We start from the raw sequence: 26,967 nt of genomic DNA, 5'->3' as shown, positions 1-26,967 counted from the left end.
TTCTATGCATGCGCAGGTTTGAAGGGGAGCTGACAGTGCATTGCAGAACGATTCCCACTTTCTTGCATGCATTTCTTCAAGTCTGCAATTTTGTTTGGATTAAGAATATGAATTGCTTTCAAGGATTATAAACCTTAGATTTTTAACTAAAATTTACACTTCAATTTAATTTTTAAACCATTTGAAAAAAAAATGGCATATGATCAAAGAATGTATTTTTGATGCCATAATCTCAGTATTTTAAGAGGTTTAATTGACATCAATGAAATTGCAAATACAAGTGCTGCAAACAAAACTCAGTAGATATCATTTTATTTTAGTTTAGGAAAGTACTTCAAGTGAGTTTTTCCAAAGGTTATTTGTGCCATTCAATGAATGGCAGAATAACTAAGCAATTTGAAATTTATCTTAATTTGAAATAATTTTATAATATTCTGGTGGCTCGGACATGCTCTTTCAATGCTTATTTCTACTTCAATTTGCCAATAAAATTATTCTTTGATTTCCACCTTGAATCAACCTACCCTGAATGGTGCCCTCCATATTCTATTCTGCTTCTATTGCTCGTTAAGCAAACACTAATACCATTTTGGTTTCAAGAAGCTTATTGACATCTGCCGGTCTGACAATCGTGTCCAATGTTATGGTCAATTGTTATGAAGCCTGTCTAACCTAAGTTGCAGATGCTAATTTAGCAAAGATCATTTTTTAAACAATAATTGACACATGCTTCATTTTGACACTTCACAGCCACCTCCCACCCTCCACAATTCCAATCCGTCTTGTGCCTACCACCCCTGCACAGAAAGATCAGACTGATGTTTCAGTTGAAGCTTTAAGATTGCCCTGCACTGGTTCTTTGCCTTGCAGTTAACTGGAGGAAGGGAGCAGCACTGTTTGCACAAATAATTAGTCAGATGCTTCAAATAAGAAAGTAATTGTTTTAAAATGTGACTTTTAGGAGGAGAATTGCCATGCTGTTGAGTGCTTGCCAGTACCTAACAGACTTGAGTGCTGCTATGTGATCGCACTAATATGCTCAATTACAAACAAAGTTAGTCTTTGCTGGCAAGCATTATAATCAGATTAATTTCCTTTTAAATTGTAGAGCTGACTGATTGAAATGAACATATTTCTTGAGTTTGCTAACACTGCACATAGCAGCAGATTGTGTGACGAGAAGTTCAGCACTCTGGAGGAAATAAAAATGCAATCCAACAAATATTTATATTGTGAAATGGAAAATAAATGTGCTACCATGATTTGAGGCTATGAACCCAAGCTATGGATCACGTAACATTATTATTCTCAGAAGCAGATTTTATTCCATGTTGTCAAACGCCTCAAACACAGCAATAAAATTTTGGAAGCAAAGAAATATGTTAGCCAAGAAACTAAGCTGGACCTGTTGGTCATTTGCATCTGTCTCTCCACTGCTCGCCTTCTGCAGGCACAGACCTACCAACAATTCCGAATTTGGCGGAAAGTTTCTGCCTTCTTATTTCATTTCTACCATTCAGATTTCGCCTCACACCTTTCCGCAAAACACATGCCTCACCGCTCGCCTGGCTTGGCCTCCCCCCCCCCCCCCCCGGCCCTGGACCTGGCCCCTCCGTTTGCCTTGCCTCGCCACTCGCCTGGCCTCGCTGTTCGCCTGGCCTGGCCATCCGCCGGGCCTCCCCACTGCGGGCCTGGCCTGGGGGGGAGGGAAATTAGGATGGGGGTTGGAGGAAGGGAGGGGGGTTGGGAGGGGGAGGGGAGTGGGGGTGGGGAGGAGAGTTGGTGTGTGGAGCGGAGTGGGGGTGGATGTGGGAGGAGGGAGTGGAGGTGGGGGGAAAGTGGGAAGGGGAGGGGAGTAGGGGGGAATGATGGGGGTAAAGTGGGAGAGGGGTTGAGGGGGGTAGGGGGGAATGGGTTGGGGGAGGGGAGGGGGAGGGGAGTAGGGGTGGGTGGGGGTAGAGTGGGAGGGGAGTAGGAGTGGGGGGGGGACATGGACCGTTGTGATTTGCTGTTGAAGACCACAGGAGCAAATATGTCTTCAATAAAATTAGATATGTGCAGTTTTAAATGAAATTCATTCTTCATAACTTAGTATACATTTAATGACCAATGTTCTTTTATTCAATACCAAGAGAATTGGGATATGTAAGGGAAAAGCAAAATAGAAAAAACAAAACAATTTTTTCTTTGTGTCGCAAAAAGTATTTCTGTTCAATAACCTTTCTATAAATAGCAGAATATACTCATGATAGGCCTGAACCAAGGAAATAATAGTCGTTTTTCACACATGAATGTAGCGCAACATGTATGCGCATTTGGCGTGCATACTTTTTTGGTGAAAAGTTGCATTACGTGTCATATTATGAATTTTTATGTAAAATTCTGAATTTTGGACATCAAAATTATGAATTTGTAAAATCAAATGTTGGGAGATCTGCAGGCAGCTTGTTTTCTTAATGGCCAAAAGGGTATTTTAGGTTGGTGGGAAAGGGTGGGCATGAAATGCCAAGTAAGTACTCAAAACCTTTGACCAGTGGAAGGCCATGGTCAGTAGCCGAGGCATGGAAAAGTCATTTCAAGAGGTCGTCAGTTGAGACCATCTTTATGAAAGAAAGAATCATCCCTGAATGAATTCTACCTCCCATTAACTGGTGGTTCAGTGACATTGGTAGTTATGGATTTCAACAGTTTTATGGCTGAAGAACTTGCAGTAGAATCAAAGCTTCATTCACCAAAACCCCATGATATTTATATCTGAAGCAGTTGATGTACCTGGGGATGGAGTGAACATTTTAGTTGACCTTGATTGGTCTTGATCAATGAAATTACAATTCAACATGATGTGTTAGTTGTACAGATTATTGGGAGTTAATTAAAATTCTTCATGGTAGTAGAAAATAACACTGTCTAGTATGTAAAGTGGCTAAATGTTAGAAATGACACATGATAGAAATGACACATGAACCAATGCAAAAATGTTAGACTTAATTGCAAGTCTTCTAACGGCCGACTTCAGCCTGTAATCTATGCAGATACTGCATTCTGGTGCTGAAACTGTTACTCTGTAGATGAGAGACCAGGTTAAGATCCTATCTCATATCCAAATGACCTTATTCAATTGTTTGAACAAAACTTAGGAACACCTTGGCTTTTTGGAATAATTTTTCAGCCAAACAGCAAAAGAGCAAAGAATTTCAATGCCACACTTTTCCACGTGTGTGTCGTTGCTTGTAGGTACACTTTGAGTTTTCAATACTGGCTGCAGCGTGCTGAGGAAGTGGAATGCGCAGTATAAGTGAAGTAGTTAAAGTTTGGTGCTGTATGTATATGTTGTCTAGTAATCATCAATGCAGGTTAATTAGCTATTGACCTCTAAATTACAGATAGAAGCCAGTCGTATCTTACCAAGTAAAAGTGCGTTGAAGGCAGTTTCAGTTAATGTGTATATAGGCTAATGCTAGTTGCAACCTCTTAATTTAGTTGATGATTTCTCATGTACTGCATCACATACAGATGTCCTCAGATTAGTGTTATGGGTTTTTCTTCCATTTTTACAAGGGAAGCAATTTTTTTTAGTTGGGAAATCAATCTTTTGTAAAGATAAGGAACATTCCTTCAGACTGGGTGGGGGGAGGAAAAGCTGGAAGAGGGGACAAACAGGACAATACCTGACAGATGATAGGTAGATGCAGGTGAGATTAGGCAGATGGTTGGACAAATGCCAGAGATGAAAAGGCAAAAGGTGTGAGACAAACTCTCCTTCCACCTACTTTCTTTCCACTAGCTTCACAATTCACAACTCTTCAATCCTTATATCCCGCACCTTGTCTTTTCATCTCTGGCCTTTGTCCACCCATTTGTCTTCTTTTGAAGAAACTGTCCTCACTTGTATCAACCTATTACATGCCAGACTTTGCCCTGCCCCTCCTCTCTTCCAACTCTCTTTCCTCTTCCCCCTCCAACTCCACCAACCCCACCCGCCAAAATCGATCTGTAGAAGGATCCCGACCCGAAACGTCACCTATTCACATTCTCCAAAGATGCTGCCTGATCCGCTGAGTTACTTCAGCACCTTGTGTAATCTTCTTTCTTTGTTGCACTCCTTTTCAGGATCTTTGGGCATCACACTGGTGAGTTGCATAAGGCAGGCTCCAGGTCTTCAGGCCCATTATGCATATTGTTTTTTTAACCAGCAGGCTTGGGGGGTTTGGGGGATGAGTAGGGGAAGGTTTCTTCTGCCTCTTTGGCTGATTTGCCTCCTGTTCTGCTTCAATTTTTTTCTCCACAATAAGTGTAACAATGCTCTTTAAATCAAAGAACTCATTGTGCAGTTTTGTGGATAAAACCCTGTGTTTTCATGATTAAAATATGCCCCCCAAAAAGTTTAATAATGCATTATAAAGTTATTACACATCCCAAGAGGCTTCCACATTCCAACTACCTTTGCTGGAAAACAATGACTTTTCGTTGAGAGCTCTGCTATGTTGTGCAGATGTCCCTTGTACTTTTTAAATCAAAAAGATTCTGTCACCGCTTTTGATTTGTGCAGTGTTTGTGTGAATATAATTCGCTAGCATGCTCTTGCCCATTATGTTTTGTAACATTCCTCAAAAATTTGGATAAATCTAGCACACTCTTTGAAATTAAAACTCCGATTTTGAAACTATTAAAAGATTATTAACTGGAAAAATAAGTCTAAAATATTTCAATCTGTTAAGTATCAATTTTGTATGTTCATTCTCGAAGCTTTGCATTGGAGGGAGGCAACTTGCCTTTCATATCCACGGGCTGTCCCAAGTTCTTTACAGCCGAGTTGATTCATGGTGAAGCATCATCACAGTTGTAACCAAGTTGCTGAGATAATGACTAAGGAAGAAGTTAACAGGCAAAAGACTTGGTTATTTAGGTTTGAAAAGTTGGGCCTATTTTATTCAGCATGGACTGCCCGAGTGTGTCCATAGAGCAAAAAGGCCTGGTTATTGACCTTAAGATAATGGGAGGACTATGGGAATGTACTTCACTATTGCAAAGTACATATAGATTGTAAGGTATGCCTCTCCTCGAGAAGCGTAAATCTCTGGAATTGTTTGGTGTAGACTCTCCACCCTCTGGCAGGAGTTGCTCTTGATCCTGACAAAGGCAGATTACGCACTACAAAGAAGGAAGGTGAATTAAAAGCTCTCTTTGCATTGTCATTGTGAGTCATTTGTCCTTTGCATGGTCATTGTGAGTTTTCCTTTTGCTTTATTTCCCTCCCTCATAGTCCCTGAGATTTTTTTGCAGGAGATTACACAGCTGCATTGGATAGCTCTTGCCTGCCAGATGTAGATGTATTAGAGATAGTTGATACATCAGCTGGTGCTTCCTTGTCCATTGTTATTGTGGGTTTGTATTTCAACTAGGAAACATAATGAGCTTATAATTGTTCAATGGAGTTGGGTGAGGGATGAATGTTGATCTGAACATGGAGTGTACTCCAAGTTAGCACGCTCCTGCAAATGTGCAATTATTGTCTAAAGTGGAACCTGACTTAAAGCGGTTTGTTTGCATATAATGACTCCCCTAAAAGGTAGGCTGAAGAATTTGAATGTCTGTTTTAAAGTACAAAGACCATCTATGATTGCCTTTACTGGTTTCAGTCAGTGTGTGCAGAAGCACAGTTAATTGTAGTAAGTGAGTTCGCTTTTGAAGAAATTTAATTGCAGGAAGTGGTGGGAACCTGCAAGATTTTTGGCCTGAGGGTTTACTGCGTACTATTTACTGCCAGGTAGGCCCAGACTGCTGAGGGAAAATGCCAGCAGTTGCTTGAGACCTACAGTTGTTGATAGATGAGGATTTATGGGGCTCTGGAACTAGCCGCACAGCAGCAGGATATGTAGCGGGTTTATTGAAAAGGCACAAGAAACAACATCAATGCTTGTGTTACTTTGTCGGAAGCAGGTCATCTTGGACATTATTTGAAGGCAAGTTTTCAATCTGAGCTTTACTGGGACTGGTCTGGACATTGACATACCATTTTTATAAACCCGCAGAATCCCTCTGATTTAGCATTTGTTCCTTCAGAATCAACAAAAAAGTCGTATTCTGAATTTTTTATATATGTAATGAAGGAATTTGAATGAAGTGTTCTCTAGTCATATTTTGTTGTGGTTTATTGTTGTCACTAACATACAACAGAAATGCATAAGTTGCATAGTTGTGGGTGGATTGCAAACTCCACATCAAACATCAGGTGTCATGCTGCATAAAATCTGGGCTAGTTGGTTTTATTGTAACATACCTAGTACCCTGCTGCATCAGATGATACATGCAGTTGGTCACAATAGTAATTAAACCCTCAAGGCTACAACAAAAGGATAAAAAACCACAAGTACATTTATATTTCCAATTTCTTCCACTTTCGCAGTGCCATTTGAAATAATTTGCTAACACCTGATTTATGGTAAACTCCAACAGCTGTTGTATTTTCAGCCTTCTCCAAGTAACATCATCCCAGTCATACAGTATTGCATCAACTGAACAGTATCCAAATGTTCTTGGTTCCTGTACTGCAGCTGATTTTTTTAAAAATTGTTAATGTGGCTTTTGCCATTCATTGTTTTTTGATTTATAAATGGCATGTAGTTCAGCAGTAGCAAAATAACAGGAAATTTTTGATGCAATATTAGTTCTATGGGGAGTTTTGGGCAGTGCAGAGAAGGTTATACAGTTGTACACGATGTGAGGAATTTGTTCACCTGCACAGGAACTTAATTATGAAGATTTGCTGGGACTATTTTTAACGAAGATGAATATAATAGAAAAGTGACTAATTCAACACCTTTCTCAATGCCCTAAGTCCCATGGAGTTGCAGCAATGAAATTGGAAACGCAGCAACTAACTTGAATACTGCAAGTCCCCCCCAATACTGGCTAATCTGGTTTCAATAAGCTCTTCTGCTCTTGATAACAGTTCCATAGAATATTACAAGATTCACCCTCACCCTCAGGCTGGACCCCTGCAAACATTCAGTGTGAAGTCTTGGTTTAGATTTGAACTCACTAACTATGGACTCTGAATGCTACCCACTGAACCAGAACCAACATAAAGAAAAGATTTAAGGAAAATAGCTCGGGCAACCAAGAGTTTCGATTGAGAGAATATTTCCCGGGAAGTTGGTGACAACATCATCTATTTAAATTATCACTATATCGAAATGGAGAATAGTTGAACTCTGTCCAGTGAGTTTTTTCATTTCTTGAACGTGGTTGAAGTTGGGTCACTGCACTTTATTAAAAAACTGATGAATATTTGATTGTATTAGATTGTATGAGAGGTCATAGATCGTAGGTATATCGATCCCCTTCTATTCTCCGTGAACTACTCCCTCAAGTACCTTTGGTCACCTTTTCTCATTCCCACTTGCTGATCTTTTGACCCACGGTTGCATAACTTGTATAAGCAACCGATGACTTCTCCATCTCAACTATAACCTCAGCCAAAACGGAATTATTTACTGCGGCCCCCAAACCCCACTTTCTCAGATCAGAGAGAGGCAAAACTGACGTGTTAGGTTTTAACAGCGATTTAATTGACTTCAAGATTGTAACTATGTCATCGTCTCCTTTGCCTTGTCCCATTATTGAAACAGTAACTTTGAACCTTGTTTCATCTTTCCTTCCCTCTATTTTCTCTCCATACTTTAAATTTTTATTTCATTTATTCATGTTCTTTTATCTGGCTTTGGACATCCTATCATCAATGTTTTGTTTGCCTTTGAGGAAATGACGGCAGGACGCTTCCTTGAACTGCTGCCATTCCTCTTGTGTTTCTTTCCCTACATTTAATGATAGTTTAGTTAATTCCGTTTATTATTGTCACGTGTACTGAGGAACCGTGAAAAGCTTTTGTTTAGGAAGGAGCTGCATATGCTGGTTTACACCGAAGATTGACACAAAATGCTGCAGTAACTCAGCGGGCCTAGCTTTTATTTGCATGCTACCCAGTCAAACTCCCCATTGGGTTGCAACCTTGACGTGGTCAGGGAGCTTGTGTGTCTCAGTGACCCCTAGAGCTATGCCAGCGGGAGATTCGTCTTCTGTTAGGGTTTCCCATGCTGGACAGGTCGAAGGGTAGAGACGAGACGAAGAGCGATCCACTGGTCCTCCAGGTTGGGGGTTGAGCACAGGGCTAACAACCCCACCTCGTAAAACGAATATGTTACGGAAACAACTGAAGGAATCAACACGACTGGATGTGACGAACTTCCAGGGCTATCGACAGACGCTAGGATGAATGTCAATGGTGAAAGAAGAGATCCAGACAGCTTCCCAAGAATAGCCCTGCACTGGACACCAGAAGGAAAAAGGATGAAAACTATGGAATTGGCCTGGGGTAGTGTCCAGAAACTAGCCCAGAACAGACAGGAGTGGAGGACCTTCGTTGTTGCCCTACATGCCAGGAAACATAATGGGCAGTAAGTAACCCAGTCAAAGAAAAGACTAGACATGAATACAGTCCACAGTTCACAGATAAAGGCCACATGCAGGGAAAACCACATCAGAATGCCGGATTTCTTCCCTCCCTCCCTTCAGGAGATCCAGATGTGTTCTACAGTAATCAAGTAAATTTTGTGGTCATCAGAACTAATTCTAGTTGTTTATGTTCCAAAATTTGTGATAACTAACTGAGTTTAAATTCCACAACGACTGTGGTGGGATTTGAACTTGTTTCTCTGGAGTGTTATTCCAGATCTCTGGATTACAAGTTCAGTGATAAGCATTCCACCACCTCCCCCTTACCACCACCTTCACTGTGCCCACATAACAAATTACAGTTTTCCTCTAGCCCATTCCCACCAGACTCCTTTTCACTTGTACATGCCAATGAAATTATTTATTTCCACCCGACAGTACCTGCATTCTTTAAAAATTACTGTCCTTTCTCAACTGTTTCCAACTCGCTTTTTAAAAATAAAAGGTTTTTTTAAATCATGATGTGTTGATAAATGTACTATTCAGATAATATTTGTTTGGATACCACATTCAAATGATACTTTTCTATTGTCAACCATACAACCAAATATAGATACAAAAGTGCTGGTCTGTTTGTAAAACTTTGGTGTTGTGTTAATGTTGTTCAGGATCTTTGTACGTTTTAACCCTACAATTACAAATCATATGGGTGGTGGGTGTATGGAACAAGCTGCCAGAGGAGGTAGTTGAGGCTGGGACTATCCCAACATTTATGAAACAGTTAGACAAGTACATGGATAGTACACGTCTGGAGGGATATGGACCAAACGCAGACAGGTGGGACTCGTGTAGCTGGGACATGTTGGCCTTTGTGGGCAAGTTGGTTCAAGGGGCCTGTTTCCACCTGTATCACTCTATGACAGAATGGCAAATCACGTTTGATTTTTGTTTCTGTGATAGTTTGTGGTTGTAGCAGCTAGCTTAAAGCCCTATTCATTGCTGTGTTCTAAATTTTATTCTTTCTATTGATTGCGCAATTATGGCTGGTCATTTTACCACAGTTGAAGATAATTTAAGGATTCTTGCAGTTGGTGTGGAGAAGTAAATTATAGAACTGCCTTGTTCTAAAGACTTTCCTTTATTTTCAGTATGCTTGCAGAGAAACTGAATATGACTCCTGAAGAGGCAGAGCGATGGATTGTCAACTTGATTCGAAATGCCAGGCTGGATGCAAAAATAGATTCCAAACTGGTAAGAGTGTTTCTGAAAACTTTGTTTCATTAATTTGGCTTTACGCGAATCCAATGTGATGTAGCAGAAATACATACATGTATCATGAAGACCATAAGCGGATGCCTTGAATTAACTGTTTCTGTTTGTTAGTGTCCATCTCAGCAAAGATGCTGAATGATCCTTTAGCTGCTCTACCTCAGCATACAGTTGAGGCACAGACCAGGCTGTAAAACAGGAAATTGGGGAGGCAGTCAGTGGTTGAGGGATGTCTGCTTTCCAAAATATATAACAGAGTAGTGCAATTTATTACTAAAAGGATATGATATCTATATTGTCATTTTTATTCATCATTGATGAAACATGTATTTTTTTTACAAAAGAATGATGGCAAACTACTTATGGCATTACCAGCTTCTAACTTCCCAAAGAACAATGTGCCAAGTAACCCTCTACTTTCCAACTGCCACAATCATCCAGCAAACCGACTACGTTTACCTTTCATTTTACTTGTGGCCTCATGAGCAACTCCAAGAAAGCATGCCATTCTTTTTTTACATTTGCATTTAAGGCAGTCATGGTCAACGATGCATTTTCATTCTACGTAACTCCTCTGTTGCTGTCAGTGATGTATGTGCAGTATTCCTTCCACTTTCGACTGATATTATGAATCCATCTCTGCACAGTATATCTTTTATTCATCTCTGAATGCTCTCCATTTTTGCAAACTCACCAATTCAATTTTTTTTATTTGTTGTCAATATCATCTCTGATTCAGCTGCCCCTTCAGGCCTTATTGAGAGTTTAATTCATGCAACAAATATAAATGAGATAAATAAGGATTTTTTTTTTGTGCTGTCAATGACAAGAACGCTGAAATTGGTAAAAAATAAATTTATACGAAGCACTAAAACAAATGTTAGGCCTTGCTCAAAATTTAGAATCCATTAATTAATGTAATAGTCAGACATCTATCTCTGTGTCAAATGCTCACGTGTTCACATATTCTGAGCACATAATCTGGGCCAATACTTCAGAGCAGGGCTGAAAGATTGCTGTGTTACCTAAAGCACAATTTTAAAAAATTTGAACCCTTAAATTCAGACATTTGTTCTTGCATTCAGGTGAATTTAAAAGATTTGTTGGGAATACGTGACAAGCAGGAAGAACTGTGGACTACCATCTGTGGAGGGAAATGGACAGAAGACATTTTGGGTTGGAATCCATCTTTAAGTCTCAAGAAGGGTCCAGACGTGAAATGTCTTCTATCTGTTTCTCTCCACAGATGTTGCCTGACCTGCTGAGTTCCTCCAGCAGTTTGTTTTTTGCTCAAGATTCCAGCATCTTTAATTTCTCCATCTCCATATATGTCATTGTTGCCTGCAGAAACTTGCAATGCACCATCTAGCTACTACATTTGTATATACTGCGGTAGTGACAACACTTAAAACTGTGAAATGGTTTGGAATCCTGAGTAATGATGGTAATTGCACAAATACCGATTCATTTTATTTTGTTCGGGGAATAAGCTTTGATGAGAGCGCAGCCTTTAGTCATTTATGTATACAGCAGAATGAAATTATTGCCTTTGTGTATTCACAGCCAGTCTCTCTGCTGTTGTTTCAGGCCAGTGTAGGACCTTGCTTTTGTTAACTGTACCAGACATCTAAATGTAGAGAGGCCATGTCATTTAATGGGAATGCTGAACTTTCATAAGAATATTTTTTTAATCTAGCATTAATCGATGCAAAACCTCTCGTTGTGACACTCTCTGCTAAACCAAGTAGACCATTGATTTCTTCATTGTCTCCAGACACTGGAAATCAATCAGAACATTAAAGCTGAGCTGTACTGGGTCAAACAGAAAGATGATCTGGAGTTGGAGTATACAGGCTTGCCCTCCCTCCTCGAGCCTAATGGTGCACTCTTCTATATTTCAGCCAAGTACTATTAATGGCTCATTCCAACCAATTGGACAATTGACTTGATCATTACTCATGCCTTTTGTGGAAAATTGGATGATCATGAACGTTAAAGGGAATAAAATAATAGATTCCCACAAAATATACAGGACACCTTTCAAAATTAATATGCAAAAAATAACTCTTAAATTGATTCAAATGAGACCTAAAACTGGAGAATGAAAGCAGATAAGAAGATAACATGTATGGGGACATCAGGGCATTAGTGACCATAATGTGGTGTTGAGAAAAATGTAAATATGCCCAAAAAAACAGGCCAATGGGTTGGAATAAGGCTGATTTTGAGGAACTGAGAATGGGATTGTGTAGTTAAAAGTGAACAGCAATATTGGTAAGTGATAATGTAGAACAATAGGATCATTTAAAATTGTGTTAACGCAGTGCAAAAATAACGGGTTTCCATCTTAGGAAAGAGCAAAATAAATGCTCATGAGACTACATGAATAAATAAAGACATAAGGGAGTGATTGACAAAAAACAAATACTTAGGAGGATCTGATTAATGTATGTAGAGGTTAGGAGGATGTACAAGGGGTTGAAAGAAGGCATTAGTAAACTTGCTGAATGCACAAGTAATTGACAAATTAAGTTAAATAAACAATTAAGAAAACGAAGGGGAAATATAAAATTAAATTATTGAAGATCATAAAGCCGAGTAGATTTATTTACAGACATATAAATAAAGTTTGAGATGGTAATCAAGCCATTGAGAATAGGCAGGACAGTACCACAAGTAATGATAGGGAGAAGGCTGCAATACTTCATCTTTATGTTATCTTGATTATTACCAGGGAGAGAAAGCAGTGGACATGACTATAATTAATTAAATAAATGCATTTAAAATAAACTTTAAAAACACAGTTGATTTATCTCAGTGCATTTTAAAATAGGGCATGAGAGAAGATGAAGAAGAATTTATTAGAAAAGGATGCTGTGCCCGAGGAATGTAATACCTATATTTATATGGGATGAAACAAGTCCAGGAAATAATAGTCCAGTCAGCTGAATATTGATGATGGAAAAAGTAATGGAATCCTCGCTGAAGGAGAGAATAACTGACATGAAAAGTAAATTAATGAGTAGTCAGCACAGATTTCAAAAGCAAAATCGTGGTTGACAAAAAAAATTTGAAGAGGTAACAGAAAATGTGGATTTTGGTAATATGGTAGATATAATTTATCTAGATTTTCAATAAGATACCTTATGAAAGAAAGATGACTACTGTCAGAGAATATGAATTTGGGGGACAAGCAGTATAATGCTGGCTAGCTTCAGTAAGGAAAGTAGAGAGTGGGAATAAAGGGTTAAACAGAAGGTTGTGGTGAAATCATCACTAAGAAATCCAGCAGGGAATTTGGATGAAATTTCTTTATCCAAAGAGTGGTGAGAATGTGGGACTTGTTCCTGCAGGGAGTTGGCAAGGAAGATGTGTTGATACTCTTAAGGGGAACCTGTACAAATAAAAGACGGAGGAAACACAGGACTGAGCTGATATTTTTTGTTGCGATTTTCTGGGCTTGAATGAAGTAAACATCACATAGATTGGCTGGACTAAAAGCCCTCGTTTAGAGCTGTATATATAGTATAAACCATTTCTTATGTTGGTGGTTGGTGTTGAGATGATCGGATAACCTTTTCTACAAGCCCTGATAGAGCTGGAGCAGGTTAATATTTTTGAGCTCAATAGGTCTTACGCCAGCAAGTGCAAATCCTTTTGTTTTGCAAATTGAAATATTCGAAGGTTGATCTGTTGACAGCTTTTTTGTAATGAGAGACTTTACAATATTTTCGCTAAATCTCTCAACGGGGAAAATTTAACCATCTAGAAAATTCCAGGTAGATCAAATCTCAACAAATGCCTTCCATGTTATTGAGCGGATTTCTAGTGAACTGATAAATTGGAAATGTGCGGCAGCTGGTTTTGCCGCATTGGGTTTTGGTGAAGTAGTTGTCTTGTGTGTTAATATGATTTCTTAGAGATGCCGTCCAGCTGAGGTTACTCCGATTGTAATGTATTGTAGCTGCTTTGCCAATTGAAGAACAAGATATAACATTTCAACCCTGCAAAGATTTTAGTTCATAAATGCCACCACTTAGAACAGCAAACGGTCTCTGAAACTTTGTCTATTAGTGAAGCTTAATGACCTTCCTGCATTTTACCTCTGACTTGAATGTTTATGAAATAATATGGCTCATTGCCACATATTAGATGTTACCTTGAAATGATACAGCTCTCCTCTGTGATTTTGTATTGAAAGCCACAATCTGTGCTGTTGAACATCACCAACTTCAACAACTCTGTTTTAAATGGATAAAATGTCAAAGTGTTAGTAACCAGAGATTATTTCAAATGTAAGTTTTCACGTTCTTCATTAGAACAATTTAATTCCGAAATATGTAACCTCGCTCGACACACTTCAATCTATTTTAGTACGCTGACTCAAATTTATACAATCCAATGAAATTTTCCAATAGTTGAGGTAACCATTTCCTTGTATGTAGGGACATGTCGTCATGGGAAACAACGCTGTGTCGCCATACCAACAGGTCATCGAGAAAACAAAGAGCCTCTCTTTTCGGAGTCAGATGCTGGCTATGAACATTGAGAAAAAGATGAATCAAAACAACAGGACTGAGGTGAGCACGATGATCAGCTCTGGCGTACAGGGACCCTTTAAGGGTCTAGGTTTGATTAGTTACTCATTATTAAACCTCATCTTTAACCCAATTCTTTAATCTTAATTTTCCTTTTAAAAAATTGATATGTATGTATCATTATTTTCACAATACAAAACATATGCTGGAATGTTTTGAATAGCAATTACTTTGTGATTAAGTGACATTCTAAACTCGTGACCTGTAATTCTTAACTTCAGATTAAAATTAATCTGTTCAAAAATCGGAGCAAAGGTAATGTACAAATGGGAATTGAAACAAAATGGTCTTTGCATTTACAAATAGTACCGAATGAATATTTTATATAATTTTGTCAAGGAGTCATGCAAGCCAATCATTCCATCGAGTTCACGCTGAACATCAAGCACCTATTTATTGAATCCTATTTTTTTCTCTCCACATTCACTTCAACTCACCAAGTTCTACAACCTATTTACATGATAGGGGCAATTGACGGTGGCCAGTTAAACTTCTAACCTGCACGTCCTATGGATGTGCGAGGAAACTGGCGCACTTGGAGGATACCCACATGGGGTGAATGTGAAAATTCCACAGTCAGCAACGGCGGTCAAGATTGAACCTGAGTCGCAGAAGCTGCGAGGCAGTAACTATTAGTTGCTCCACTGTACCGCCCTTGTAATTGCTTATTAAAATCAGACATGTCATTGAATAACTGCTAATATAGCTGGAGGATAGCACTGAGTTGAGTCCATCTGAAAAATCCCTAGATAAATCAACACAATATTTGCAAAGCTTTAACACCAGATCCATTATCACAGCCAAATAAAAAGGAAATAAAGGTGTATTTTTCCAGTTAGCAAGTGCGAGCAATGACCTAATCTTCCCTCATTTCCCACAAGAATTGGATAAAATCTTCAAGACATTTCCAGTCTTTCGTGTTAAGTGTCCCCGTGCTGCTGATTCACTCTTCCAGATTGGTGTTATTTCATGTGCGGCTTCTACATGTATTTTGTTCAGAAAATAATATAAATGGGGAAAATATAATGCAACGTATTCAACCTTAAACTGGATCTTACACTGTCATTATAAATGATCACTTCTCCAATTCAGTTCGGCAAAAGTGCAGATCTTTTAGAGTCTGTACAAGCAATGAATTTTCAAATTGATTTGAATAAATTTTATCGGTGTTTTTTTCTCCTACTTACATGAAACATAAAACTGGGAATGGGACACTTTTCCTCTACTGCCAGTTAGAAAAAATACCTTCCCATTTTATTTGGCTCTGATAATGGATCCTGTGATGAAGTTGTGTAAATCTCTTGCACTGGTTTATTTGGGGATTTTTTAGATGGCTGAAGTCAGTACAATTCTTCAACCATGTTAACAGTTATTTAATGACATGTCTGTTTTTAATAAAATATAATAAGCAGTAACAAAACTGAGCTTCATGGTTATAAACAGTTACATTTGCTGTGATTTATTATAAAATGCAAAATTAAATAATTGACTATCGAAAAAACATCTGTAGGCTGCTTTGGGGAATTGGAGAGAACTATTCGTGTTATTTGAATGGCACATGTTAAAAGGGAACTTTAGAGACAAGTGCAGTGATGTGTACATCAGTTCTACACATTTTGTATTAAAATCTCCGATCTCTCTACCACCAGAGCTGTATCTACACGTAATACAGTTTAGCCATTCTGATGGGTGTTGGCAAGATTACGTGCCATGAACATAGAGGATTGGTTGTTATTGATTAGTGTCAGACTGCTGTTTTCTTTCTCATTGTTCTCAATCCTGACTGAAATATGGTGTTGGGGCAGGGAAGGGGGGGCCGGGGGGGGGGGGGGGGGGGGGTTGGGTAGGGGAGGAAGCATGTGAACAAGCTGTGCAGTCAACAAAACAACCTCCAGCTGTGCTGAGGATTACTTTTTGCCACGTATTTTCACAGTGCAGCTAAAGTGGGCATGCTCAGTTCCCCGTCCAAGCAAATTGTACTGCAGCCATCCTCATTTGTTCATTCTCCACGAGCCAATGAAAAGCACTGATCTGGGAAGAAGGAAATATTTCTGGAACACTCTTATCTGTTATGAAATCATAGGACATATGCCAGTTCCTGTCAAATTTTTCCTTGGTCAGTTCATCATGCTTGCAGTTTATTGTTTTAAATGTGACAAAATTTGTATTATGTTTTTGACATGTCCACGATCATCTATGTCAACATCATTTAGATGATATTTTGTGCCCTGCTTATTGAGAGAGCATGAGATTAGTTGACATTTTTGGTGCTTCTTTGCTGTTTAATCTCAAGATTTTGTTTTTAAATTACTGTGTTTAGCCACTCTCGGGTAAGGCCTAACTTATCTCCTGAATATTGCAAAAGCATTATTTCATCTTCAGCATGTGGCTAAGTAAAGAACATTTAATTTCCATAGTATAATGAAGCAAACTTGTGATCTGCTCCTCTGGAAGGTAGCCGAGTAAATAATTTGGTAAATACCTCTAAATTCAAAAAGGGCAACCAGTTCCATTTGTTACAATCTTTCAGATTTGTTTCATTTATGACTGCTGGATAATAATATTACTATTACTCTGCTGCACTTTAATAACAAATTATTTTTTCTCCATGTCATTTGTGGAAAATAACTGGCCTAATTTATTTCCGTGTTAAACAAAAGTTACTAAAAACTTGTTTTAGTAATGGCCGTGACTTGGATCTTCAAATTTAAGCAACTTTTGAATTTAATTTGAGAATTAAAGAAGAAAACAAATCCTAGACTTCCTTATATTGTCTCTCCTTCAGAGATCAAGCACAAAAACAGTGCCAGACCTGTGTAGCTGCCAGGCCATGTAGGGTGTCTCTGTTTTTAATTTTTAACTTGTTCCGTGGCCAGTGACAAACCCTGGCCCCTGTATACCAAATATCATCTATTCCAGGTGTGGAAAAGGCCTTTGGGCCCTTATTTGCTAACCCTCTCTCGAATTGGGTTCATTTTTCCCCTTCCTTCCATCCCTCTCCACCTCTATCCTGATCCCGTCCTACATGTTTCTGCATTCTATGGAGACCACTCCCTCTGCAATCCTTGGTTCACTCCTCACCCCCTCTCCAGGTACTCTCCTGGCAATCATGTAACACCTGTAGCATACTTCCTCTCTCACTTCCATCCAGGGACCCCAGCAGTCCTTCCAGGTGAGACAGGTTCGTGCGTGTCTCTTCAAACCTCGCCTACTGCATGTATTCGGTACTCCTTTACATAGCCGAGACCAGGCATAGAGTAGGCAACCATTTCGCCAAACATTTGCGATCTGTCCACTCAGGTCTACTGGATCTCCTGGTTGCTAACCATTTTAGTTGGCCTTCCTATTTCTGTCTTTGACCTTCTCCATCGCCAGAGTAAGGCCTTGCCACCTGGAGGAACAGAACCTCGTATTCCACTTGGGTAGCTTACAATCTAACAGTATGAACATTGAATTCTCAGCGTTCAACCCCCCCTTCCCCCCCCCCTTCTCCCCCCCCCCCCCCCAATTCATACTGCTCTTTTCCCCTCCTTCGTCCAACCATCTCCCGTTCCCATTTCTCTTTATCCACCCCCCCCCCCCCCCCCCTCCTATTCCCCTCCACCAATTTTCTCTGGCTTTACATTTCACTCCTTCCCTAATCTGTTACCCTTTTTCTCGTTTTTACCTCTTGCCTTTGTCACCTGCTTTGCCCATCTGCCAATCAGTGCCCCCACCCTCACTTGTAAACACTTATGTGTATATCACTTGCCAGGCTTTGGCCTGATCCCATCTCTCTTTTCCAGCTTTCTCTCCCCTATTCCGATCAGTCTAAAGAAGGGTCCCAGCCCAAAACGTCAACTGTGCATTCCCTCCGCTGATGCTCCCAAAATCACTGAATTCCTCCGGTACTGTTTTCTCCATCCGAAGTAAATGCATAATAATTTGAAATCCAAGGACCTCCTTATTGGTTATTATAGGGCATTCTTTCTTTATCTGCCATAATTTCAGACTGTTCCATACGTGTTTGTACCAATGAACAATCTTTTTTTAATAGTACCCTTGATGCTATTGAATTTGTTTTACTTTTTAGTTCCAGGCCTTGTGTGTAAGTGATGTCATTTTATTACCCATGACCTCTCTATCTGTTCTCTTGACTCATTTCAAGAACTGCTTCCAGTTCTCTCATTGCCCTCACTTGGCAAATTGTTTGTTATTCCTTCATCATCCTGGTGGGCACACCAAAACCATTCGTTTAGTTGATAGCGGTGTCTCGTTATTGTGGATGGCCATTGAATGCTGCCTTGGCCAGTGGTGACCACATACAAGAAGGAATAACATTGTAATAAAAACTTAACATTTGCCATTTAGAGTTGAAAATACCCTTTCCAAATCAGGCAGCTGAAGCACTGCCACATCTATTGTGTTTTTCGTCTTTTAAGAGCATAAGCAACAGAAGCAGGAATAGTTTAATCAGCCCCCTGAGCCTAATCCACATTCAATAAGACCGTGGCCTCAGCTCCTCTTTCCTGTTGGTTTCCCATAACCAGTGACTCTGTCCAAGTCAAATCTATCATGGCGTTGAGAATTTTGATGCTTGTTTGTGTAACCCTTAAAGCGAGAATGCATTAATCTGTAATTCTAGTTTGAAGAGATCAGGACGTGTTGCAGCTTCATCAGCGGATTCTCAGCACTAATTAGGCTGTAATACTTACTATCCAGCTCTGCCTATTGAATTCTCCATTCCTGGCTTTGAGCAGTCTGTTTTCTAACTTGCCTTATGCTTTTTCCAACAGTCCCAGATGTGCTCGCTTGTAACTTGCTCTTAAATTGTTACGATTATAGCGCCACGGGAGGTTTTAATTCCACTCTTTTAAAAAATAGATTTCATGCTTCATTTCATACTTTCTTTTGATGTGGATCCTGTCAGGTTTTCGAGCGTTAGCAAAAGTAAGAACTTCTTGTCAGCAATTGCCCTTTCATCCATTCTCTTCCATCTCATGACAATTCTAACATTAAATCTGCTTCCAGAGAGGTAAATACTAATAAAGTCACCAGACGTGTGATTCTGGCCATCGCATTGTCCATCCTTTGGCCTCTGATAGGTTGGGCGGCTAACTTAAATCCATGAATTGTAATAACATGGCCCTCCTGAGAAGATCACGGTCACATTCTCCTTGGCAATCGAATTATGTATCTGCCATGTACCCACACATACTTTACTTAAGGTTTTACTTTATACTTTAGAGATACAGCACAGAAACTGGCCTCTCGGCCCACCAAGTCCTTGCCAACCTGTACAGCAACACCATCCTTCACACTCGGGCCAATTTTGTACAACTTAAGGAAGCCAATTAACCTACAAACCTGTTTGTCTTTGGAGTGTGAGGAGGTAACCGGAGCACCTGGAGAAAACACCCGGTCATGGGGAGAGCGTACAAACTCCATACAGACAGCAGCTGTAGTCAGGATCGACCCCGGATATGTGGCGCTGTAAGGCCACAACTCTACCGCTGCACCACTATGCCGCAGAGGGGAAAAAAATAATGGCATAAGTATAGATCCAGGAATTGGATTTCCAATACAGAAGAAACGCAGAGAGGGAGAAAAAAATGTTGAGATAGAAAGAAATGGTAATGCAGGGTTAAACACTAACACCCAAGTGCAAGTTGACATGGCGATAAAAGATAACATTAAATGGGTTTTGAAAGAAAAAAATGGTAAGTCTAGTTCTGGAAATAAAGAAAGGATAATTTTGTAAGCCAGGGTAAATACTGGCAATTTAGGTTCATCTAGATGCAGTGCTCAACATTGTTACGTGTATGTACTCTGATTTAGATTCATTTATTGTCATACACACCAGAGTGTAATGAAATACCTTGTTCGCATGCATTACCTCTCTGTGGGTGCAGATGTGGCACAGCCCCAGCCTGTGCAGGACTTGAGTTTTGTTTGGAAACTGTCAAAAGTTGCCATTCTAGACATGGAGCAAAGACAAATGTTGGTAGGAGACCCTGTGAAGGATTGGATCCAATTGGAATTGAAGTGATGGTGTTTCACACACAAGGCACTTGGTTGTTTATGAGTGTCTGGTGTTTGGATTGTGAATGGTATTCTAATCAGACAGTGTAATGAATGTTCAGCCTAAGTCATTGCAGATTTCCTTTTTCAGTAAACTAGAGTTGGATAGAGCTGGATAGAGCTCTTAAGGATAGCGGAGTGAGGGGGTATGGGGAGAAGGCAGGAACGGGGTACTGATTGAGAGTGATCAGCCATGATCGCATTGAATGGCGGTGCTGGCTCGAAGGGCTGAATAGCCTACTCCTGCACCTATTGTCTATTGTCTATTGTAATGTAACATTGCGGTCTCATTAACTAAATGCATTCCGAGTTTAAAATGGCATGGTTCAACATGTACTGAATAAAGCTCCCTGCGTTGTTCCTAATGAATTTGGTCTTGTTCTTGTTTTGCAGGCTCCCAACTGGACTACCTCAGACTCTGGCTTTTACTGAAAATAATTGCAGAATAACATACAAATTGAAGATCAGACCAGTCCTGGTTTACCAGACCAAATGAAGTTAATTTTTAATTTTTTTTGTCATATTTTGAAGTCCATGTCAATGGATCAAATAAAAGCCAAGTTTAAAATATTGTGATCATTTGTTTTTGTGTAAGGTTTATATTTGTTTATTTCACTCCATTTTTGCTGTATTAAGATTTTGAGGATATGAATTTATGTTATTCTGAGCAATCTGAAGGAGGAAGCCTGTTGTAAGTCACGTTACATTGTGCCATGTCATCACTGAAAGTTTATAAACTCTGAATGCAAAATCTGTGATGAGCTCCACCTAAAATGTGCAGAGGCCAGAATTGGAGGGCAAAGCAATGCAGGAATTCACATAGTCTCAGAAGTGCATAGTTTAAGCAGGCTATGTAAACTCATCACATGGTATAATGACACACAATTCTCTATTCAGCAGTCAGGAATTCACATCAGTGCTATACGCGTCTGGTGGCACAGTGGGAGGCTTTTTCTTTCTTCTGGCTATCTTCCTAAAAGTAATTTCCTTACATTTCTACAAGCCAAATATTGCAGATGCTGGAACTCTGAAACAAAACAATAAAATGCTGGAACAAGAAACAAATACTGGAGGAACCTAGTGGGTCAGGCAGCATCGGTGGAGGGAAATGGACAGCCATTTCTTGAAATAGGGTCTCGATCCGAAACGTCACCCATTCCTTCTCCCCAGAGATGCTGCCTGTCCTGCTGAGTTACTTCAGCATTTTGTGTCTATCTTTGGTTTAAACCAGCATCTGTAGTTCTTTCCTCGCTACTTTTTGGGACAGGTCGGGACTCCTCTTTAGAGCTGATGAGTAAAATGCTGGAAATATTCAGTAGCTCTTGCAGCACCCATGCGACAATGGTTGTTGATGGCCTTTCAGGTGAAACATATTTCTCTCCACAGATGCTTCCTGACCCATTGAGTACTTCCAACATTTTAATTTTTTTATTTCACTTATTTGTATTAAAGTGGTTCACCCATTGGATTCTCTTCTCCATCAGAATGTTCTGAGATACATTCTGAGGTGGAGGACTGATAAAGCACTTTGTCAATGGAACTCCTCATTAAACTGTCACCCCTTTCAGGTGAACATGAATATTTTGGATTTTTTCTCTTAATGTTTTTTTTTGTATTCTTTTAGAAATCTTATGCTTAATGTCTCTACTCTTATTTTTGTGTATTTGGGTCTATGTACCTGTGATGCTGCTGCAAGCAAGATTTTCATTGTACGCACACCTCCAGACTTGTGCAGAAGGCAATATATTTGACTTGACTTGAGGCAATGCGCAGTCAGACCTCTGAGCAGCCAGAAGCATGGGTTTGGAAGTTACTACTGGAGAAGACTTGATGCATGACATTATATGTTATCACTTGCTGCCACGGTGGTGTGACAGTGTATGTTCACAGTGAAGAAAAAAAAATACAGAGCTTTATTGTCATTCGATACCGAGATACCGAACGAAGTTACATTTTCCAGCAGTCACAGAACACACAAAAAAAAAAAAACACACACACAAGACACACGACCCCAACACAAACATCCATCACAGTGACTCCAAACACCCCCTCACTGTGATGGAAGGCAACAAAACTTCCTCTCCCCCCATGCCCACGGACAGACAGCTCGACCCCTACCGAGGCGACCGACCCACACAGCCCCCGCATGGGGATGGAAGGCCGCACCGAGCGCTGAAACGTCCCGCGGCCGTACCGGGCGATGGAAGGCCACGCGGCCGAGCCGCACCGGCGATGTTAAGTCCCGTGGCTGTATCAATCACACAGGCTGCTGCTGTGCCCTGGATGCTATTGACTGTTGGCTTTGCATGCTTCAAGTAAGTGGAGGGAATCCACTGACTTGTGCCATGTGGAATGGTGCAGGTACCTACTGCAGGATGCATAGCTCTTGGAGTCTGTGATTCTGGCTGATCCAATTATGTATCTGAGCAATGATAGCTTGCAGCATAATGAGTTCATGGGGGCAGATGCTGAAACAATCATTTATGCCTGGCATGTAAATTAGTGATACATATGACATATGAGCAGAATTGGCCTATTCAGCCCGTTTGATAATTTTTCCCTTTCAACCCATTCTCTTGCCTCCTCCCTGTAACCTTTGATACCCTTGCTAATCAAAAATGAATCATGTAATTCGCCAGCTCGGTTTATGAGCTGGAGTCTCCAATCTTACCAGATCTTAGTGTTTAGAAATAAAGAAAACATGGTGGTTCCTTCTGGAAGAGCAAACTTTATTGAAGCATTTTAAACTGGCTGGACCTGGAATGTTCTGCTGAGCAACTCAAGAGTCAAAGTCCTGTGGCTGAGGTAAAGTACTAGCATTTTGCTGTGTGCAATGTGAAACCAGCTGTGGCTTTTACCCTGCCCTTGCTGATTTCAGTTTCAGTGGAGCTCCCTGGTGCCCCAGGCACTGCTTCTCAGGCAAGATTCGAATTTATGGTCCAGCCTTCTGTGTCATTAGCCCTCGACATGACTATTAAGCCATAATACCTCGGTTCATTATTGCTTCTGTGGGATCTTGCTGTGTGAAAGATGGCTGCTGATTCCTTCTTCACCAAACTCCAAATGGAATTCACAGCCTGATATGTTTAGAAGTTCAGGTCCTCCCTCCACCTAATGGCACTTTTGAAATTACATCTAATGCAGCAAGCAAGGTTTTGTCCCCATTCAATGCCAAAGATTTGCAGACATCATAGCCATGATTTTTGACGTGGATTAGTACAGCAACGGAAGCCATTCAGCTGACCATGAGAATTTTCAAATTTTGTCCCATCTACCTTTTTCCCCATGAACCAATTTCCCCTTCAGGCATTTCTAAAATTTGCTTCTGAAAGTAGCGGGTTCTTCCTCAGGCATTTTGTTTTTTGCTCAAGGTTCCAGCATATGCAGTGTCTTGTTTCCCTGCTGAAAGTTCCTGGTGCATCTGTTTCCTCTACCCTTCAAGCAGTGCATTCCACATAAAGACTGCTTGCTGTGTAAAAACATTCTCCAAACCTCTAAGATCCATTTCATTTATCTGAAGTAATTGTATCTGGTTATTTCCATCTCCCTGGGATCTCATCAGTCCCTGTTAAGTGGCATCAAAACTCTCCTGTTAATCTAAATCTAAACTTATGGTGTTTGGGGGATCTTGTTTAAAACCCTCCTTAATCTTTTCAGCTTTGGGAGAACTACCCACTCTTAAATTTGTAACCAAAAACTGCTGATGATTGCAATCTAAAATAAAAATAGATTGCAGGAAACACTCAGGAGGCCAGGCAGTAGTTGTGGAGAGGAAAGCAGAGTTGACATTCCATGGGAGACATTCTGATGACTTTTTATCAGAATTGGAGAAGTTTAGGAAACAGACATGTTCAAATTTGCAGACAACGGGTAGGATGTAAAGAAAGGGGAAATCTGCAATAGGATGGAGACCAAATGAAGCTGGATGACAGATGGGTGTCATAGTTGATCCAATTGTGGCCACAACAACATGTTCCTGTGTTCTCTCCCTACCCCTTGACTCCCCTATATGTTTAATATCTGTCGATCTCTACCTTGGGTAGATTCACTGACAACCTTCACAGGTCTCTGTAGAGAATTCTTAAAGATTCCCTATCCTTACAGAAATTCATTCTCATCTCCATCAACCACCCATTTATACTGTTTGTTAATGTCCTCACATTCTCATCGATTCTCCCCAGATTCCACCACTTGCCTACACGCTAGGAGCAATTGCAGCCACCAATTAACTCAGCAACCCATGTGTATTGGAATGTGGGAGGAAACCAGCTCTGGAGGAGACCCAAGTGGTTATTGGGTGAATGCAAACATCACCCAGACAGGACTGCAGATCAGGGTTGTCCCTGGGATTCACGCTGCAAGACAGCAGCTCTACCAGTTGTGCCACTGACACAAACTGGAAAGGCAGATTATCTGAAATTATAAATGTATGTGGTGTGCCTAAAGGGCTTTGTACGTGCAAAGTGAAAAATGAAATGATGTTCCTCTAACTTATTTGGGATGATTAAATCTTTTTTTTTCAATAAAGCACCATCAAACCACCAGAGGAAAATGGTGAAATGTGGATCTGTGGCAAGAGGAAGTTGAGATGAATGTTTGCAATTGGTACCTTCTCATTGGATTCTCATGATCAGCTTGTTAAAGGGCAGACCTGGAGTAAGGATGGTGAAGATTAGTCAGATACTTGGAAATTATTATTTTTGGATCATTGGGTCTATTCTGGGCACTGAGCCTTCGGAAGAATATTGCTCATGGAACGCGGAAGGCTACGTTTGTCGCCATGAATGATAGTTCTATGTATCACAGATGTAGCGTGGGGAAATCAAAGCTCTTGATGTGAGTACTCCTCACTCCCAGCCATAAGCCATTGCATAAATTGAACAGATTGGGAGGGTTATAAATACATATGTACAGCACCACCTCACAATTTGACAGTGAGCATCATAATAAGAGAATTGCTTAGCCACATTCATAGACCTGATCTAATTGAGTCACCAGGGGCACCCCAATGCAATATGATGCTCAGAGAATTACAGATACAATGACAGCATTCTCTGACAATTGGAATGTGAAAGAACATTAACATGCATGAGCAAATACCTAAAGTGTGATGGGTCATCTCATATTTGCCATGATGGTTTTGCCTGGTCTTTTGGGGATTTGGCAAGTGATAGCTGTCATTGTACGGTTATATTGAGTACCCTGGTAGTCATGAAGATGGACTAGACAGAAAAAAGTGGAGAGCATGAGATAGACTGGGCTAAGTTCACCACTCTAGATTCAGACAGTCGAGCAGAGCAGGTGCCATACCAGGCTGAGATGCATCCCATCAGAATAATTTCCATGGCCATCTGTTGAAGTTTGAGAATCCTTATGGACATGCTGAACCTTCTCAGACGCCAATGAAAGTAAATGTACTGATGTACACTCTCGATCATTACATCAGTGTGAAGAGACCATTTTTGGTTGCTGGTGATGTGGACGCCCAGCAACTTGAAGGTGTCAACCATATCTACAGCATTTCTTGATGAGGACAGAAATATGTTCACCCTTCGCTTCCTTAGGTCATGAACCAACTCTTTCATCTCGTTGTTGTTAAAGGCCAAGTTGTGTCCTAACATCATGACGCAAAGTTCTCTTTTTCCTGTTCCTTGTCTCATCATTGTTGTTGATATGTCCGACAAAAGTGGTATCATTGATGAACTTAAAGATTGCGTTGGCCTTATACTTGGCCACATAGTCATGGGCTTAGAGGGAGCAGAGCAAGGGACCAAGCACACAAGTCGAAGCAATGGGATGAGGGCAGGGTGATGGAATTTAGGATGGATGTGACCGAATTTGAAGATTCCAGAATGTCTGGATCGGAGGAGAAATTAATTATTTCAAAACCAACATGGGGATGTGACAGGCAGTCAGGAATGGCTGGTTACGCTTTGAGGGGAGTCTGTAACTGAGCACCTGGCCTTTGCTCAGTGCATATTTTGCCAATAGCCAGCAACCATTGCCCGGTTTGCTGGAAGGAAGCTCTTTTAGCCCAACTTTCCTTTTATCTTGCTTACCTGGTCGTCTTAAGTGATTGCAATCTATTGTCCAGCGAGAATGTGTTCACACCTTCTAAAGGTCCGTGCTGATCATTATCCACCAGATAATTATTGAGTATTGGGCTCCCATGAAACGTCGCAAGGTGAGCCTCCACCAACTCCTCAATAAAGTGTATGGCACTCACGAGATGAGACAAGATCTGACAATTGGAGAAGACCTGCTGCAGCTTTCACCCAAAGTTCTCTGCAGGTTAGGTTAATGCCACCCTTAATGCTCTGCGTGATGGCTCTAGAATGGTTGCCCTTGGTTCAACCACCTTTCAGGAAAACTCTCTTTAGCTGAGGGTTACTCAGCCCTCCCACAGATGCTTATCCATTTAGAGCCATTTACACTTCCCGAGGGCCATGAGTACGTGTGCCTGACACTTGCTGTTCAGGAAGTAACTTGCTTCCATCCATTAAGTGGCAAAAGCTCATCCATTATACCTTTCCATTGTACCTTCCTAATGGAGTAAGGACAACACTGGTGCACTAATTGGGTGATT

General features: G+C 40.5%; 1 protein-coding gene across 1 annotated transcript in view; it reads left to right on the top strand.

Moving 5' to 3' along the window:
- Positions 1-20,952, top strand: part of eif3eb (eukaryotic translation initiation factor 3, subunit E, b) — a 150,674-nt gene extending 129,722 nt beyond the window's left edge. The window contains exons 11-13 of the mRNA XM_078397625.1: positions 9,603-9,705; positions 14,169-14,303; positions 20,775-20,952. Of these exons, the coding sequence (XP_078253751.1) occupies positions 9,603-9,705; positions 14,169-14,303; positions 20,775-20,813 (277 nt within the window). The 3' untranslated portion in view covers positions 20,814-20,952. The remainder of the gene's footprint in view (positions 1-9,602; positions 9,706-14,168; positions 14,304-20,774) is intronic.
- Positions 20,953-26,967: the final 6,015 nt, after the last annotated feature.

This window comes from Rhinoraja longicauda, chromosome 4, assembly GCF_053455715.1.
Source record: "Rhinoraja longicauda isolate Sanriku21f chromosome 4, sRhiLon1.1, whole genome shotgun sequence".
Lineage (NCBI taxonomy): Eukaryota > Metazoa > Chordata > Chondrichthyes > Rajiformes > Arhynchobatidae > Rhinoraja > Rhinoraja longicauda.
Note: the sequence above shows the minus strand (reverse complement) of the source record. Positions and strands in the feature narration are given on the sequence as shown.